Source organism: Geospiza fortis, unplaced genomic scaffold, assembly GCF_000277835.1.
Source record: "Geospiza fortis unplaced genomic scaffold, GeoFor_1.0 scaffold397, whole genome shotgun sequence".
Taxonomy (NCBI): domain Eukaryota; kingdom Metazoa; phylum Chordata; class Aves; order Passeriformes; family Thraupidae; genus Geospiza; species Geospiza fortis.
This window is the reverse complement of record NW_005054537.1, coordinates 522,798-543,092: the sequence shown is the minus strand read 5'-3', so window position 1 is coordinate 543,092 and position 20,295 is coordinate 522,798. Positions and strand designations below refer to the sequence as shown.

Sequence of the window (20,295 nt, the reverse complement as noted above, 5' to 3'; positions counted from 1 at the left end):
TTTAAAATGGATTTTTTCACTGCCACACTTACCATTACTAAAATTGTATCTTAAAATCAATCTGCCACCCAACAAAGGGAATCCAACAAAGGAATCCAACAAACGAATAATAAAAATATTGGAGAAAGTTGGCATCCTTTATTTTGTTTCAAGACTTTCTCTAGTGGCACAGAAAATAATTCATGCTATTCTTTGTGTACTATGTATGGCTAGGCAGTATTTAAACTGCATACAACTAGTAACAGGCACACCAGCTTCCAGCAGAAAAGTGAGGCATGATGAATACCTCCCACAGACAGAAAAAACAAGAAAGCAACAAGTATTTGGTCCAAAGGGTCTTTACAAAAATATGGCGTCTTCTTCTTGATAAGGTTTGTCCACCATGCTGTAGAAACTGAAATTCTGGGATGCATTTAAAGCACTCTCCCATATCTTCTGGAACAGAGGTATGCTGGGGAGATGATTCATTCAGTCTCCAGAGAGAAGAAAGATACTGTTCACACAGCACTTCTACTCACCAGTTCTTGCAGCAGCAATGGTGTTGGCTTTGAAGGAAGCCAACTGTCCTGCTCTCCCAGCCAGAGGTAAAGAATTGCATTGGTGGCCACTAGAGGGAGGATTAGGAATATAGTAAGTTGTCGGCAAAAGCCACCCATGATGAACCACATGGGACAACCTACAAATCCCCCACTGCTGCCTAAGGGCAGCAATTCTCAGATTGCTACGGGCTGGCGAGTAAAATCCAATTGTTATCATCTTCTACAGAGGAGCTGCCAGTGTGCATCCTAGACTTTGGTGGCTGGAGGATGGGAGGGCTGACTAGGATTGTGTGAAGGAGACCTACAAACACACAGAGAAACATCTCCATTTACAGATGCCTATTTTGCCTTCTTGCTTTTTATCTCCCTACTTAAAACTTCTGATGTCCTTTATCAACAAAGCTTCTGGGAAAAACAAACATACCAGCTTCAAGAGAGTCTCAGAAGTATCAGCAGAGAGAAACACTGTGCCAAGACATGCTGTATTTAACAAAAAGATCTGAACATATTAAAGGTACTTGAAAACAACAAAATCCGCTGTGATTTAAATAAATGTTCATTAAGATCTGAGGCATACCTGAAAGAAATGTTTTCAATTAGTCACCTAGATAATTATATGGTGAAGTGTATCTTGCAATTCAGTTTACCCTGTAGCTTGACTGTCTGGTGTCTTACCTCCTGCACAAGTGGCAGAACACTCTGACCAAGGCAGATGATTCCATGCAAAGCCAACCTCATTGTCTCCACTGCCAGTGCGAGAGATCGGAACATTGAATTTATATTTTATCCCCAAATTCTGTTCCTGCAGCAGAATCTGTAGTTGAAAACAACTGGTTATACCATTAAAGCTGGCAAGCAAGGGGCAAACACGGTGACATTTATTCTAGGAATGTGTTATGTTCTGCTGCATGGGAAGAAAGTAATAAAGGAAGTCATGGTAGTTCTTTTTAGATATTCCCCAAAAGAATCTGTACCAGCTTTTAAAACATATACAAAAGAAAAATATTATTGTCCAAGGTGAGGTTTATCCTTTTTCTTCTCCCTTAACACAACTTTATTATTTCTGTCAGTTCCTTATTTTTGACAAAATTTCATAATTTTGCTAGTTTCATAAATTTTATAAATGTCTTCATAGAAATTAACTTGAGAGCTGAATAATTATGGGAGGTCAAAGCTGGAAAAGCACATTACTGTAGAAACATGCAGCAGTTCTAACTGAAGTCTTGTGAGCAGTACAGTCCACATAGTTTTGAAACTATCTCTTTCCTTGTTAGCACTTCTAGTGACTACAGTACAGTACATTACTTGTAGTAATAATAGTAATACCAACAGACTGTTGCTGAGGCCATTGTTTTCCCCTTATGCAACAGCCAACAGCTTAAGGTGTGATTGGTGGAATCACACCACTGATTCCTTTAAAAGAAAAACAAAACTCTCACTGCAGCTACATCACTGCAGGCAAAATAGGCAAAAGTGCATCACCACGAGTTTTTGCCTAGCTTCGCTCTTGAACTGCACTTCTACAGATTACCTGTCCAACACTAGGCTTTGATTCTCAAACTTACTTTTTTTTTCATTGCTAATAGCACAAAATCAAGTTAGATGAAGCAATCTGACCCACCCTAGAGCTACTTTTCATGCATTTCTACTTTCTCTTACATTTTACAGAGGCACATCTGCCTATCTCTACATGGCAAAAGAGCAGAGAACTTTCAGAAAGAAAGTCAGTGACACAGACTGAATGAAAGAAGGCACTATCATTGTATAACTTATTCCATATGGACTGTCTAGCTTATGCACAGCTACAGAAGCAAAAAAGATTATTCAAGTGTTTGAAAATGCTGCCTCAAATGTGGATATCCATGCAACAATTATTCTCTACAAAATCATCCTATATGGTTCAAGCAATCACTGAACTGCAAATCCGGCAGCTGACAGAATACACTGGGAAAACATCAACTTGTTCTCCTACTCCTTCTCAACATAGTAGTGAAACAGCACGCTCACCATTGCCCGTTGTCAGAGATGGCATCAGGATCCTGGTCATATCTTCTGTTCTCATACTCAATAAATCTTTTGAGAGCAATGTATGTCACAGTGACATACTTTATCATGGGTCATACCATTTCACTCATTCTTTGGTAAGGCTATATATAAATGTCACTCTCAGGCCAGGCTTAAAACTAAGGAAATGCACAGAACTGTCAGGGACTGTGTAATGCCAGCAGTATGGAGAGATACAATACACTGCCCATTCACAATTTTCACTACCATTACTGTGGACCACATTTAAAGATGTGGTCTTTAAATGTGAGATGTGGTTTATTTTTTGTGAGTTTTCCTGGTGTTCTTCTGACTTCGTTCCCATTTCATCACAATGTTTGCCAGTCAATTTTGAAATGTAAGAAATGTGCATTAAAACACTCACATAAAGTCCCAGCTAAACAAGTTGTACACTGTTTGTAAACTCAACCTATTTAATTTCATTCATGGCATTGTCCTTTTTCAGAACACAAATACATATTACAAATTTCAGAAATATATTTATTGTAACTTTACCATGACTATGAGGTTTTCTGAAGTAGGGCCTAGTGCTTCCAAAGACTCTGGTTCATCTGTTGGCCTCTTGTAATGGAAAGCTGTTCCAGCAACATCAAACTTTCTTGGCCAGTCAATAGTCCAGGCACCATTAATATAGTAGTCATCCTCTTCAGATTTTAAAGCTTAAAAAAAAATACAAGCCACCTAAAAATTGGAAGCATCATTTATAATGGAGAAGCCATTGTAAATTAATCTACTAATCTGCTAGAAGTATGTGAGCTTCAGCTCTATATCACTGTTTTTTCAAGCTATGAAAAGCTTTTTCTTTAGCCCTGGTGAAAATATCCACCATGTAATTCAACAATTTTGCCTCTGCAATAATCTTCAATGTGCAGATTATTTTGCAGCATCAATATGCAGATGCTGCATGAAATGAACCAGAATGCCTCATGCAACTTGAACTATGACATGAGATACATGTATGTCTGAAATGCATAATCTATTATCAACCTCATCTTTACATTAAGAGGCTGGGCCATGGAATAGGTATCACAGACAATGCTGTAGAGGAAAAAAAAGAAGGAACGTTGACTCTGACATATGGTACCAGTCAGCTGTTGTTTTTTTGCCTATGTGCACTAGTTCTTTTTTGCCTTATTAAAGCACAAATACAAGATATTTCTACTAGAAACTGAAATATTAGCTACTTAGTCTGATAAGATACTTTATCGTTCTTGATTTACAGCCTTGAAACATGAAAGTACTGTAGACAAAATAGAAAATTCATAGCTAATCAACTGTTAGGATGGGCAAGCACGTCTTATTCAGGGATCTGAATTTGATATTTTATTAATAATATTACATTACATTCCTAAATATGAAACTGACATTGTATCTTAAAGTGAATATTCAGTTGATTAAATATTGACTTCTTGATTTAAGGTGAAGATTACCGAGTTTTACATATTTTATTTATTTCAAATAGATCATGTTTTTAAGGGAAAAATGATAGTTGGAGCCCCATAGTCGAAGAGCATGTAATTTTTCATTGAGACAAATAACTGATTTTACTGGATGGGGGAAAACTTCATATCATAATGCTGAGGAGTAAGACAACTTCAGTTATCTGTCATTTTACTCTCAACTACTCAACTGTGTGTGGACAGTGGGTTTACCTTAAACAGTTAGGGAAAATGCCTCAGTGATGCTTAAGTTGTCTAAAACAGATCAGAGAGTATTCATGTGAGCAGGAGATAGTGAGAGAGGCAGTACTGTTCTACTGTTGACAATGACATGCAGCAGAAATTGGTAACCATTTCCATTATCACCACAAGGTCTGAGAATTAACATACGTATGCTATATATGCTTAAACTAATATACATCCGGAAGAAAAGCAGTAATTTTTTACTTGCCTGCCAAAGAAAAATGCATTTTCATTCTTTAAGTACATTCACCTAATGTCAGTTATGCACAGGTGAAGGCCACAGTTGTGAACAGCAGTCCAATTATTACATGACAATAATTATGCAGTGGCATAATGCTAGTAGTATATAAGACAGAAAGAACAAGTTCATGTTCCTAATGAAATCATTTATGAGGACCTGAAATGCAGGAAGCCCACAGAAAATTAGCATAAGAGGAATATAAAGCCAGCTGTCACCCTGGATGAAGCCATTTAAGTGAAGATAAAAGCACTACTAAATATGCAGTTCTTTCTGCAGCTCTGAACACAGACAATTTTGTTGCTGCTGGATTATCTGTTGGAGAAATCAGTTAAAATACTGTAGTATTTGTGCAGCTGCAGAAGTGGGCTTTTGACCAATTTTGTCACATAACTAGGAGTGATAATGGTGAAAAAATGATCAGCAAGATCAAGGTGAGAGAGGACAGGAGCTAGCTGAGCAAATTGAATTGCCTAACTGCACTCCAAACTTGAGGTCATGGATTTCAAAGGAACTCCATTCCAGTTTAAGGAACTATAGGATGTTTGCTGTGAGTTAGTTTGAAAGTCTTAGTTTGAATAAAGGAGCCAGTGTGACAACTACAGAGGAAGAGGGGTTTACTTTTTTGGTACGTTAGAATCATATATAAAGAATGCCCTTACCAATGTAGTTTTTTGACATTGCCACTTCTCTTATTTCAATGTGCACAGAACCTCTTGGAATTTGAATCACTTCCATATATCCTGTAAGACAAAAGAAATTTTATTTAGGAAGGAAAACTCTCTAAACTTCGTACAAAAATTTTTAACTGATAGCAAGAACTTAAGTGTTCAGGAATTCCTTTTTTAAGTGCTAATAAAACATTTTCAACAGTGTATCTTAAGTAATTAAGCCATTTAAAAATGTCTTCAGGATCATAGGATAGTTCAAGTGTTAGAGGACTTCAGTCAATCATTTAGTCCAACTTCCTGCTACAAGCAGGAACAACTGAGATCAGATTGAGTTACTCAGAGCTTTACCCTGCTGCTGGGTCATGAAAAACTCCAAAGATGGAAACTGTACAACCTTTCTAGGATATCTGATCCACTGCTAGACTGTCCTCCTGAGGAAATAGTTTTTTCTTCTATTTGGTTAGCCACCTTCCTTCTACGAGTTTATAGCTCCCACCATGTACCCACAGTGCAGTACCCACAGTGGCTCCGTTTTCTCCATTACTTCCTCATAGTATTGGAGGGCTCATACCAGATCCCTATAAACCAGGAGATTCTCCAGGCTGAGCAAGCCCAGATCTCTCAACCTCTCCTCACAGAGGGTCAAGACTTCCAGACCACCATAATCTTGCTGGTCCCCCACTGGACAGAACTAACTGCAGTGCTTCACTCATTTTCCTGAATTATGGAGTCTGAAATCTGGTAAGTATAAGACTATAAGATTAATATTTTTTGAGCTATGTTTTAAAATAATAGCCTATATATATTTCCTGAATTCTTAGTATTATGGACTTCTGAGATTTTTCTGTATTCTTGCTATTCTAAAATTTCATGCATGACTATCAGATTCTACCATACACAGTAGAATAATACAAAACATTACTCTTAATATACCACCATAACTAAATAATTACAAAAAACTTCAGACCTAAGCATTCAGTAATTAAACACATAGTTGTATTCAAACCAACAGACCTAAGACCTTCAAACCAACAGACCTAAGCATTCAGTAATTAAACACATAGTTGTATTCAGGATAAATCCGAACTAATACACAAAACCAGGAAACAATAGGAAAACAGAGTCAAAGTGAATGACCAGCAGCAATGCCCCACTGGGAAGAAAGGAAGCATTGGTATTTGCTAAAGAGTGATCTAAAAGCATTGTGCAACAGAATGGACACACATGTACATACCTCCTCTGGGCAATGAACCATTGAAGAAACCCTCAATGGCTTCACATGTACTCCCATCTCCTCCACAAACACGGCATCTATCTTCCTTAGCATCAGACCCCAAAATATTGTCACAACCTACATGCTGAGAACAGATAAGAAGAAATATCTTTACAGGATGATGGTCGCGCACCATTATTTCTAAAGTTTCTTTAAAGTGTTTCTTTCAAGTTTGAGATACTCAGTTCTTATTTTTATCTACCCTATTGTTGATAACCAGTGCTTTAAGTGGGTTTTCACTTGACAATAAAAGGAGATAAAAAAAGAGAAGAATTTACATTTTGGGTTGTTATCAAATCTTGATTAAAAAGAACCTTGCATTTCTACTGTGACTTCTAGGAAGGGACTTCACAGTGTTTTGCATATTATATAATAATTATAAAAAAAATTATTCCTGATGTTGTTACTTGATATTACAACAGCTTCATGCCATCCATACTGCTTTTTTAAGGTCAAGATCTGCTGTGTGATCCTTAAAATATTTAGACAGCATAAGTAGTATTCTAAGGCATTACAGCTTCATAGACCATATTTCCATATGCTGCAGGGGAAACTTGTCATTTGTATAGGTATGAATGTAGAGTGTAAATGACTTCACAGTAAGAATAGATGCAGAATGAAACATAGTGAAAAGCTGAATTGCATGCTGTATTAGATGAAAAAAAATTAAATTAAAATAAAGACAGGACCTTTGGGAAAAGAAAAAAATTTAGGATGAAACAAGGAGGCTGTGAACAGAATAAAAACTGCAGCTTGCCAATATTTTTCTAGGACTCATACAAAGAAGAAGGTAGCTACTTAACTGTCCATCTGTCTTTGTTTCCTGTCTAGCACTATGATTTGTCATCTTGTAAACAGCTAATACACAAATTATAAGAAAAGTTAAAATACATTCAATAACTGACAAAATATTATAACTCTTTACATTTCAACTTACTGATTCACTAAGATGACAGAAACCAAACTTTCTTCACAGTTCGTTCTCAACTTGAGATTCTTTGTACTGGTTTACTAAAACATGGTAAAACTTTTGATCTCACTATGTCATTAGTGAGATAATAAATAAACATACATGTTCAGCCCTCCATTTAGCAAAGCACTTAAGCATTAAGTTAAGCTTTAGTTATGTCAGTGGTTTTGTTGAAATCAAATCATTTTTAGAGTCAACAGTACTATTAAAATATCTAAACCTAAGTACATAACTAAATGCTTTGCTAAACTGAGGAAGAAATGGAATGTTAATAACCAAAAAATATGGCACAGAACCCCAATCCTATTTAAATTCTTATAATGCAGTTCTATAGGAATCTTACAAGATAATCAGATTTTTAGTAAAAGGCAAATGCTTACATCATTATATATTTTTTCCTAGAACCATACAGCAATAGTGATGACTTTCTTTTCCAATTATATTAACAGCATGACTTTTTTGCAACAGCATGAACTAGTTAAACAGATTAATTTATTCACATTTAGTGTTTTTCAGCCAGAGTAATGTTCTAACCGAAATGATGGAACAGGTCTTGGAAGAGTGCAAGGAGCCTGTTCACCTCCTGTTGCCATTTCCATCAACTCTTCAACAGAAACCATAAAGCAAGAAAAAAGAGAAAATGGCAGATTCTACTAATGTCTCTGAGAAATTACTGAAATTCAAATTATTTGTCTATTTTATGCAATACCTTTTTAAACTTTCTGTCTCAATCTTACATTTTTATTAACAACTTGACCTGTCAGCACTCCCCTTCATGTAACATACAAGTACAGTAATTAAATATAGGTAACAGCAGACACAACAAAGAAATCCATAAGTACTTTATAAAATGTTTGTAACCTTGCATTCTCCATTGATACAGATATCCAGTGAATCAGCATTGCACTGAGTCCCATCTATTACTGCAGGAGCACGTTCAGTGTAAAAATTATACCCTTCAGCCAAGCAGTTTAATGCACATGGTTTAACCCCACCTGGACAACAAAATCAAATGAAAGGGGGAAAAAATTAACAGAAAGCTTACAAATTTAAGGTTTAGTTGAAAATATTATACATAAACAGATCTGTAATTTACAATCTTATCTCATACCTGACACATACAAGATATACACTTTATTTAACTACCCTTTAATGATTTCTCTACTTGACTCTTCTCTTTTGCAAAAAGGAGTCGTATGTTATTTCACACAGTAAGATATGACAAGGTTGGCTGGGTCCATAATGATGCCATTATGCTAGTACAATCCTAATGGTTATTAAACAATTTAAAACAAGGATACCACTTCACTATTTCAAAAGGAAGAATAGAAACAGAATACACTACAGCTCACACCACATGATCATGACAACCTTTCTTAGGCTTTTAATCTAAAGACCTGTTTGTAAAACCATTCAGGCTGTTAAGCTAAAAATCACTGGTAAATCATTTTATTCAAGTCAATAAAATATAAAAACCACAAGTTATACCCTCCAGCTTTAGAATAGGAAAAAATATTAAACTATGATATTATAAATAATGCAATTATTGAAGTAGTCTTTAGAGACTCCTACAAATGCTTTTACTTCTTTCTCATTTTCCTAAAATATTCCTGACTTTAGTAAAGGCAAACTTATTGTGAGATTACTTAATACTAAATTCATCACTGTAGCATAAGAGGCACTTGCAGATCACCTATGGAATATCTAATCCTAGTACAGGTGTAGGTACCTCCATATTTTTAAAGTGGAGTCCCTACAACGATGGTGACTCACCCTCAGACCAAAACAAAAATTTACTAGAATAAAGAAATTTTGCTCTTCACTAACACTTGCAGCAACGGACAAAAGTACAAGCTTAAAAATCTCAGCTCATGCTATTTTTGTCAAAACATAATATTTACAAACATTACCCTCTATAAAACATTTATATAATTTCAAAATCTTCACACATGATAATGGTTTTGCAATGCTAACCATTACCTCCAGTGTAGGGTTTCCAGTTATAATACTTTCCCCGGAAAGGCATATTGTCAAAATCTGCACATTGCTTCTCTCTAAAATCACGAGCCCCTGAAGGACATGGCTAAAAAAATAACACAAAATAGTTAATTTATTCCAAATATAAACATGAAAGGAAATGCTTAGAAGCTTATACTGCAAACACAATCATGCAAGTGATTAGAAGGTTTTGTCTTGTGGCTCTGACTCTGAAATTTGATTTATTACTTTACAGTTGAAGTGTCCATTTGCAATCCTAGGCTGGCATGAAATAGCTGAAGTAATTTAAAGGAAGGTAAGGGTTGCATAACAGATTCCATAAAACTGGAAAATCAGGATCTTGTCAAACTACGTGTCGTAATCAATCCATCAGCTACCTTCTTATAAACACATTTAAAACAACTGGGAAAAAAATTGGTTGGAGCTGTAGGTTCAATTATACTGTACTAAGCGGCTGTACTGAGACACATTATTAAGACCTCAAGGAAAAAAAAAAACAGAACTATATCACTCCTGCTTACTTGTAGCCTTGACAAAAGTACTTTTTTAAGACTGAGAAAGAGAATAGATAGTATGTCTGACTCTGATTACCAGCCTCTGCGCATCAAGAAATAAAAATTTTCATTTAAATTTTCATTGCTTTGCATTAGCAATTACAAAACCATGAAGTAACTTTTTTTCTTGGAATGAGGGTAGATTTAAGTAAAATTTATCTTGGAAAGAATTACAGGAGAAATAGAATTATTTTCTATTTATAACATTTTTCATCAGCAGATTCAAAGTTATCTTGAATATACCCTCATCTCATTAAACATTGTTATCAATGTTTAAGTACCTGCTGAAATTGAAACCTTCATCAGAAAGTATTTAAAACACAGATTAAAATCCTGTTTAGAGTGATAGACAAAAGGATTTTTTTGACAGACATCAGAGGTGTTAATAAACATTACTGCTTTATGAGCAAAAGAAGAATCCATTTTATGGCTTTTTAATTGTCTTCATGTATACCTAAGCCAGTTAGCTCTTCCCAGGAATCTGAAATGCATTCAAGTGAAAGGGACTCCATTAACATGGATGCTAAAAATTTATCACACAATGTAAATATAAACATAACAGTTATGATCCTCTTTTTACATTAATCAAGATCTCATGATAGCCAGCCCATTGCCATATGATTCAGGAGCTTTAATTTTTTTTCTGCTATTCTGATGCAATATAAATTTAAAAGTGAACATTAGACAGTATTTATATTTTTAATTTTCTGTATTACTCTATTAGCCCCTTCTAATTAAAAATACAATTTAAAATACAATGCATTAGCTGGTAAGAACAGAGTAGTGTTTTAATACTTTTTATAATATATAAAAGTTTATATTATTTATTTATTTAAAACTATATATTATACTTTTATTAAAGAATCCTTTGGATAATAACAATAAGAATTCAAAATAACCACACACATTTTTAAAAAATTAATTTTGGGGTCTTTTAATAGTAACCTAAACTAAATTTGCCTCTTTGCATCACATCCTCTAAGCAGTGGAAGAATCAGTCTTGACATCCCTCAAAGCTAGAGCCTGAATCTCTCGGGTACTGGTCACTTCACACTCCTTCAGTCCCATTTGCTCAGCTCCTAATCTACACAACTGGTATTTTAATTGCAACAAATTCTCCTTACAAGTTAAATAATTAAACCCCTTATCTAAATAGTTATACTACAACAAAATAATAAAATACGAAGATGAGTAAAGAAGGATCAAGATCTTCTTTTTTATACTCTAAAAAATATTCTTGCTACCTGGTCTTTGAGATATAGTCTTGTTGCCTAATTTTCCTATCCTTTTTTAGTATCTCACCAATATCTGACAGGAGGTAAAACTCAAGGCTATGATCTCAGGAAATACATTCAAAACTGTGCTTGACAATCCTGGTTGCCTTCTACGACACAGTAACTTTAATTGCTGTTGGGTGAGTGGTGGACGCTGCTTGCCTGGATTTCTTCGAGGCTCTCAGTACTGCTTCCCACAGCCTCCTTCTGCAGCTGTTGTGTTATGGCCTAGACAAGGGGTCCCTAGGGTGGGTGGGGACCTGGCTGACCCAGGGCAGCGGTCAATCACTTCTCCTCAAACTGACAGCCTGGAACAAGGGGTGTTCCCAGGGACTGATACTGGGCTCAGCACTGTTTCTTTTTCAGAGTGATCTAGAAGATGGGATTAAGTGTAGCCTGGTGCAGTTTTCCAATAATAATATACTGGTCAAGGAAGCAGATGCTTGTGAAGGGAGAGCCACCTGCAGAAAGACCTGGATAAGATGGAACAGTGGGCTGATGAGAACATCGTGAAGTTCAGTGAGGACAAGTGTAAGGTTTTGCACCTGGAAAAGCAAAACCTTAGTCCAGGAGTGCAGCACAGCCAGGGATCTACCCAGCTTGGGAGCAGCTCTGTGGGAAGGAGCCTGGTGTTCCTGGTGGACTCGGCTCCATCTGAGTGCCCAGTGTGTTCCTGCAGCACAGAAAGGGAGCAGATCCTGGGTGGCTCCAACAAGGGCCTCACCAGCAGAGATGAAGTCCTTATCCCACCCCACACAGTGCTTGTCAGGCCACACCTGCAATTCGGGGTCCAGTTTTGGCTCCTGGTGCACAACATGGATGTGGACAGGCTGGAGAGGTCCAGAGGAGGGCCACAAAGGCAATCACAGGGTTGGGAAGCCTGGCATGTGAGGAATGGCTCAGGGAACTGGGTTTGTTCAGCCCTGAGAAAGGAAGGCTTGAGGGAGGCCTTATCACCATGTTATAGTATTTGTAGGGTGGCTACAGAGAAGATGGATATTCCCTCTTTTACAAGGAGCCATTGCATAGAGGAGATGTAATGAGTACAAGTAATTCCTGGGCAGATTCCGATTGAACACAGAATAGAAACTTTTCTCAATAAGAACAACTGGCCATTGGAATAATATCCTCAGAACAGTGGTAATTTCCCAACCAGTGGATACTTTTAAGTTTTGGCTGGACAGGGTACTGGGCCATCTTGTCCAGAGCATATTTCTGCAGAGAAATGTTGGACCAGATAATCCTTGAGGTCCCTTCCAACCTAAGACTCTATGAAAATCCTAGGCATAGAAATGCAAAAAGATTACCACAAGGTAAGCCACAAAATAGAATTGTAGGCACTTTAGGCAGGGCTATGTTGAAAGTTACATATGGGCAATGAATGTTGATGCTGCAAAAGAAACTTCAACAGAAAAAATGTACAAACAGCACATTACTCATTAAAACAATAACAGATTTCCATGCTCTTCCATGCTCACTTACATTAATCAACAAACTATTCCATTAAAACTATCAAGGACTAACTATCAAGCACTAAGGACTAACATAAATCTTGAAACAAGTGTCTCACTAGTGTCTACTAGTGTCTCTGACTCTTAGTGATGTAGAATCCTAAATATTTATATGAAAGAAATGGACTAGAATTGTCAAAACCATTAAGAATGTAGATTTAGACTTCTGTAAGTATCAAGATATTCACACACTGGAAAACCATACCAAAAAACATGTTAAAAATTGCATCACAAACTGTAAGAATGGCATTTTCAAACTGCCTGGCTTGAGTTTGCAATCAGTTGTTTTTCAGACCTAGGCAATGAAATTAAAAGTTCCCTTTCCAATACCTTGTCGAAATTACTGATTGAAATATGAGAATAGGTAGGAAACCAGTACCTCAGAACAAAGTGCTGTCATTTTCAAATATTTCAATAGATTGTTGCAGTGTTTTAAATGGATGCAAATTGCTACACTCAGGTATGAACAAGTGGCTGTGAAAGCACAGCTGAAGAGTGACATCCTAAAGAGCACTTTTAAGAAAGAGTTTTGGGCACAATGAATCCACTTAGACTAAATGAACATTGTCACTGCCGTAAGAAAAATTAACAAAATACTAAAATGAATGAACAGAATTCCATCATTAAGGTGACAAACTAAGTTTGAAATTATTGAGTTATTTCCAACAGGCCTCAGCTAGTGCAGGGATTTGTGCACCATGTTTCAAGATGTGTGCTACTGGGATCTCAGTGGTTACCAACACAGAGATGGTCTGGTGTAAAGAAAACTAAGAGCAGACATGACAGTAAGCTGCAAACAAAGGAAAGGTTCCAATCTAGGGAATAATACCAGTTATCTTCTTATTGGGGTTAGGGGGTAAGTAGGCATCTTAAAGGATTGAAAAACATACATAATATTTTATGAAAATTGTACTGACTATAAGGGTATTAAAAATTCCTAATGTTATTTCCTGGACTGGAGGTATTTCAAAACAGGTCAGGTGCCTAACCATCAGTTAAGAATGGTTTATTGAGAATTATTTTGGCTTATAACAAGTTTTTAGGAAATAAATTATACACTTTTGACAGGCAAGGGATAACTTTTCCATCGGTTTACCTTGTGAGTTTCCAAAAGCTGTGTTTCTAAAGATTGCTGTAACTCACGTGCATCTGTACCACATCAACTGCCACAAGTTAAAGTATCGTCCATGAACTCACTTTTAAGCTCTCTTACACTTTTTATACCTTTGTAAAATTCAGTGCTAATGTGTTACACAGTCCTCTTACACCCTCTGTGCAAAACCTGCTGTTTTGCCACCAGGTATTTGCTAGTTACTCTATTACCAGAATGATCCAGCAGTTCCATTTTAGAGCTGAGCTCATTGGACAGGGACCCTGAAGGGGCAGGACACAGTATAAATGTATAAGGTCAAATTATGAACGCAAATTATAAATTCAAGTAACTTAAAATTTAAACCAGGAAAAAAATACACATTATAAAGAATTTCACTAATAAGTTTCCAAGTCAAATTACAGGTCAGTAGCACTGCAAATATAAAAAAATCCTCCTACTACTTTACCTTTAAATTCATACTAATTTTCATCTTAAACCAAGGAAGTTTGTAACACTGAAATAATCTAAACCTAGAGACATTATTTCACCTACTTATCTTTCAATATATTCAGAAAAAAATAATAGTTTATATAATAATTCTTTGAAAAAAATTGCATTTATGATAATTATTAATTTTTTTGCTGCAAATTTCTCTATGGAGGTAATTCTCATTATTAGGCAGTATTAAAAATTTCCTAATTAAAAATTACTTTCTTACTTTTTATCACAGCTGCCCTCTTCACATAGCCAAGAAGTGGCCACGGTATAGCCAGAAAAAATGAAGTTTAGATGCTGTCCAGTAGGAGCTGTAAAACTTTTCCAGTTATCCAACCTCCAAAACCATTCTGGAACCTTGACTGTGTTATTTTTTTTCTGTAGATGTGTATCTTTGCATTTGTCTGTCTTGTTACAATTTCAATTTGAATGGATCTGGTTTATCAGATGACACTCAGTAATTAATTTACTCTTTACTTTCCCTCAGGTAGTCTTTTTGTAATTGGAATATTTCATAAACAGGAAATATTTTTGTAATTGTAGTTCACAGATGAAAATATTGAGTTTTATCAGGTATCTTTCTAATTCTTATGGCTGATAGGAAATTGGCTTTCAAATTTGGCAACCACATGACTGCTTACTGAAATCTGTCAGTCAATATTTAGTAAATTTCACATATGCTTTATTGAATTACCCTTGTTCACATTTACTGTGGAAGCTCAAGTGGAACTCGCTCCAGGTCTTAATGCAAAGGCAGTAGCTAGACACCACATCAAGACAGGATCCTAACACTTACCAGAACACACAGGGTGCCTGCAATATCGATGTGCCTTACAGGACTATTTGCTAATTAAACACAGAATCCATACACTTTCTGAACTGGAGAAAAAATGCATCCATTGCTGGTAAATCATAAACCAGTAAAGTCGATCACAGTAGAATAAAAATTACTTACATCAGTATTACAGGAGCGATAACGCTTCCTTTCTCCAAGACAATATTTACCTCCACCTGAAGGCCTGGAAAAACATGTTTATATGTTAGGATATGCCCTAGAACAAATACAACTGCATGAGATATACTAATGCGTTCTTACTTGACATGCATTGGAGCAGACACAAAACATTACTTGGTACTTGAAAAATCATTACTCATAATATTAATGTAGTTTGCATAAGTTCCAAACAGTAAAGTTTAATTGCATTTTGAACATAATAAAAAAAAAAAACCTGTTGGTTTTAATTATTTACTTGGTTTATAAAATTAAAATGAGAAATGTGTAAACAACCTATATGATACTTTTTTTTTCAATTATCTCATCTTACTTGAAAACCAACAAAGACTGGTTTTGTATTCGGAACCAGTAAAGACTGTATATTCTAGTCCAGAAATTTGAATCTGATTTGAGTTAATCAGTATTAAATCTGATTACTCCAGATTTCTAGTAGTTCAGGTAATTGAGTGGTAAATTCCCAAACTGCTCAAGAACATTATCTATCTTCCATACAGGTCAAATATTGAACTAACTTAGACTTATATGGAAGGTTAATCAGACATCAGCTCTTTGGCTTGCAACTCAATAGCAAAAAGAAAAAAAAATACTTTGTCAGGCTTTCATAATAAAAAATTTAAATATTTACAATTAAAAATTAACTATAAAATCAAATCAATACTATTTTTCATATTACAGTATTTAACCAGGAAATGTTATCCTTAATCAACAGGGTTGGTTTTTTTCCTATTGTAGACATACCCTCTCCCAAATGCATCTACCTGTTAAACACTGAAAATTTAATAATTTTCATCATGCCAACCCAAATATATGGTGACAGAAGTTGGAAAAAAATCTTAGGATATTATTCATGCCCCAAACAAACATTTCACTAGGCTTTTTAAACACTTCTTTGGAAAAAAAATTAATTTCTCATTCTCTCACTAACACAGTCTGACTGTGTTATTGATGCATACAGATAATTTCTGCTTTTGTATCCATTGAGTAAGTAGTGATATTGTCCAGATTAGGTAGTTATTGCTAAAATAGAGGACAAACAGACCACCTTAAGTAAAAGTCATATGACCTTATGGTCACTGGCTTGCAGAGTGCCGTGGAAAGCTGATGGACGGCCTGGCTTGGAAAACACAGATATAAGAAACAAATAATCCAAGTGAACAGAGAGCAGAAGACAAGAAAAGGAGTAACAAAAGAGAGAGAATGAATTTTCATGAAAGAAAAAAAATTACTTTCAGAAGAAGTGGTCTTAAAAACCAGTAGTGGCAAAGGAGATAGTGATTATGAGAAACGACAAGAAGAGAACATGGAGTAATAGAACTATCCTGTGAAGGCCTATAGCTGTGGTGAGGTAATCAGAACAGATAAAAGCCAAAACAGAAAAGAGCAGCAATTCATTCAGCAAGGACCAGCAATAGAAATAAGCATTCCTCATTTGAGAAGAGATAATGACAGAGAGAGGAGCTCTGACCTGACAGAACTTCTCTGGAACAGTGCTCAGGACATTGGAAAACAGACAGATTGTAAGACAAGTACAGATATATACAACAGATCAAGCTGCAGTGGAGAAGCTGTCCCCTCTTCAGAGAGGGCAAATACACCAATAGAGAGTACTGGCAGGGAAAAAAGATGTTGAATTGTTTTAAGAGTAAGTAGGAAGTCACATGTGAAATGTGGGACAAGGCAGCACATAAATACACTGTATGCAATATAATATTATTGCCTGTGGTTTGTATGTAAGCAGTTATATTGAAAACCTTGGAAATACTGTGTTGGGTTTGGGGTTTATTTTATTAATAAGTAACTGGTAATTGTTATTTTATATCTGAGACAAACATTAAAGGAAATATGCCCTATGAAAGAAACCTCTCTAAGGCATGATTTAAATATATTTTGATGAACAACACATCGCATAAAGAAAACCATTCTGGTTACTGCTAAATATAAATCCAGCTATCTTTACAGTACATAACATACATTCAAAATGTTAGAAGCATGTCTAGTGAACTCCTGTTTAAGCATTTCTGTCTGCTATTTTGAAGACAAATGTTGGCAAACTAGCAAAACATTTTTACAGATAACAAGTGAAACCACAGTTTTGAATAATTTCCATATGTGTCTTTTTGTTGGCTCCGGCTTACTTTAGCTACTTACGCTGGACTGTCACAGTGTCTTATAGATGAGGAGACTCCTCCCCCGCAGGTCCTGCTGCACTCTCCCCATATTGACCATGGACCCCAATCCCCATCTATGCTCTGGGGCCAAGTGCCAAAAGGTACACACTCTCCCTGATAACACCACTGAAAGATTTCACAAAAGAACCATAAAATTAGCTTGGAGGCTGACAGAGTTATCAGGACAGAAAAATATAAGGGTCAGACAATGACCAATTATAGGCATTAGCATTCCCTGTATAGATAACAAGAATAGTATTTTACTTTTTCTAGCCATGTTTAGACATTGGTGAGGGTGTGTGTGATTTGTTAAATGTCTCCACTCAGTCCTGAATTATAGGTCCCTAACACACACCAGAAGTATTTTTTATTTCATCAGCCTCCTTAATGTTTCACAATCAAGGAACTACAAGTTGCTTACATTCTTTTAAACACTAAGATTAATTTCCAAGCCTGGTTTGGTAAAAGACCCACTACTGAAGATTTATGTAGAGGCTTCATTACAGAAAATGAAAACTTCCCCTGATAACATTTTTAAGAAAGTATTTATTTTTATAAAAGAAAATCTGGAGGGCATTACAATGAAGGAAGAATTTTTCTCAGTATTTCATTCACTAACACTACAGACATAATAAAAATAGTGCTGAAGCATTAGACATGGTACAGAAAATCATTTTATAATAGTGACTGGCCACTTGTTTGGGGCAGAATGGACATGTGTACTTCATTCAAGCAAACGTTTAAACTTTGCAATATTATTACTTAAATAAGAAATACAAAATGACAGACAAAATCCACCCAAATTATTAACTATTAAAACAAGTTTATAATTTAGTTCATCAGAGACCTTTTCTAAACCATTCAGAAATAATCCTGGAGCCCATATTTTGATCACATTCTGGTGTCTACCATATCACTGTGAATTTGAAGCAGCTCAATTAGATACCCTTTCCTACTACCGCAGGCTTACGTGACAGGGCCGAGCATGGACTCAGGTCTACCATGACCTGAATCTGCACATTTCCCTTTGAAAAGTTGAGCAAGTGCTGTTTTTAAACTCCCTCAAATTTCTGTAGTATTGATCATTTCCAAAAAAAAGACAACTTCTATGTCCGCTCCTCATCACCACAGTGTTTTGCAATGCCTCTCATGACACAATAAGGATGGAGTATCAAGTGAGCTAGAAGAGTCCTAAAATCATATGGTTTTCTTCTCTTTACAGTGATAAATTGATAGATATTTTATTAATAAATGTAAAAATCTCCTTGTTAAAATCTATTAGAGATGCCACAAAAGTACATGAACAGATACGCTAAAGTCAAAACCTAAAAATGAAAATTCTTGAAGAGTAAAACTGTAAGCAACTAATTTAATTTAAATTACACTACATACATTACAAACATATCAAGATCCAAGCTAAGAAATGCAAGCTACTCAGATTTAAACTCATAAGAATATCACAGATATAGAACTGAATAGGTAAACCATCATAATTCCATACTATTAGAACTATAGAGACAATAGACAGGTGCATTATTTTTCCAAAGCCATATAAAATCCCTATAGTGTATAATTTCCACTGTTATGCAAACATTGTCTTCCACATTCCCATGCTCCCCTGTAAAACCTCTATAAATCCTGGGTTTTCTCATCTACTGAACTTAAATCTGAGGATTTAATGCTCACCTCTCTGTCTCTTCTTAATTTTCTAGTAAAAATTTATCTTTCACTAGAAGCCAGTGATGCATACAATCTCTTTCATAGTAATTAAAAATTACAAAAGTCTTCATTACTTCTAATGGGACTGCAGAAATGTGTTTCCTCCAAGAATGACAGCAACTTCATCTGCTATAATGAGGTTAGGACTATTGAGTAATTACCATATGAAGAAAGAAGGGGACATGACAGCTATTTTAAAAGAACAGTTCTACAGAGAAGGTTTAGATCTGAAATATTAATTCTTCTCTAATGTTGAAAGAATAATTTTCCATTATTTCAGCAGAAAGGTGACAGTGATGCATTCAAATACGCATAAAATATGCAAATCCTCTGTGAAAAAAAGCACTCTGAAATTTTTCCTAGAGAAATAACTAATGAAAATAAAATATGATACGTGGCAGGTTTGAGATACTTTTTATGAGCTGCTTTAGCTGCTTTACAGAATTAACATTTATAACACTATGATTTCAGAAAAACCACACAGCAAGTTCTCTAATATAGAGAAAAATTTATTTCCTATTTTGTATGAGGAAGAAAAATATTAGTGTAAATTTTAACTACTAATTTTCAATCATCAACTCAACAATTATTTTTCAAGAAAGTGTAATATTCAATAATAATGTACAGTTATTTTATGTTAATGCCCAAAGACAAGTTAAATCATCCCACAATGTAGCTAGATAAACTATCCTTTCAACACTGTGTTAGCATTTTTTGCATGGTTTGCCCCTCTTTTCCATCCCTAGCATGGATGTATTTTATGATCTACAGAAAGGGTCACCTTTTTTATTACTTTAAATCAAAACACAGCATAAGTGTTCCTATCAGTTTTGTCTTATTGTTTTATACACACAATTTCTTAGTGACTGTATTTTTAAAAAATCTATCAGTTAATTTACCTTCACAGCCACATCTCTGGGAATACCACAGAGAAGCTTCATGCATATTTAAAATTCTTATTACAAATTAGGAAAAGTGTACCTTTTTGAACCCCACTGATATGTAAAACCCTTCACCAAATCATGAATATA

The 20,295-nt window shown here is 35.4% G+C and overlaps 1 protein-coding gene across 1 annotated transcript in view; it reads right to left on the bottom strand.

The window, feature by feature from the left end:
• The window catches only part of ADAMTS6 (ADAM metallopeptidase with thrombospondin type 1 motif 6), a 141,099-nt gene that overhangs the window by 22,670 nt on the left and 98,134 nt on the right, over window positions 1–20,295 (bottom strand). The window contains exons 13-20 of the mRNA XM_005429297.2: window positions 17,526–17,671; window positions 15,318–15,381; window positions 9,418–9,520; window positions 8,299–8,432; window positions 6,429–6,552; window positions 5,186–5,266; window positions 3,099–3,262; window positions 1,215–1,353 (exon numbers count right to left, since the gene is read on the bottom strand). Coding sequence (XP_005429354.1) covers window positions 1,215–1,353; window positions 3,099–3,262; window positions 5,186–5,266; window positions 6,429–6,552; window positions 8,299–8,432; window positions 9,418–9,520; window positions 15,318–15,381; window positions 17,526–17,671 — 955 coding nt within the window. The remainder of the gene's footprint in view (window positions 1–1,214; window positions 1,354–3,098; window positions 3,263–5,185; window positions 5,267–6,428; window positions 6,553–8,298; window positions 8,433–9,417; window positions 9,521–15,317; window positions 15,382–17,525; window positions 17,672–20,295) is intronic.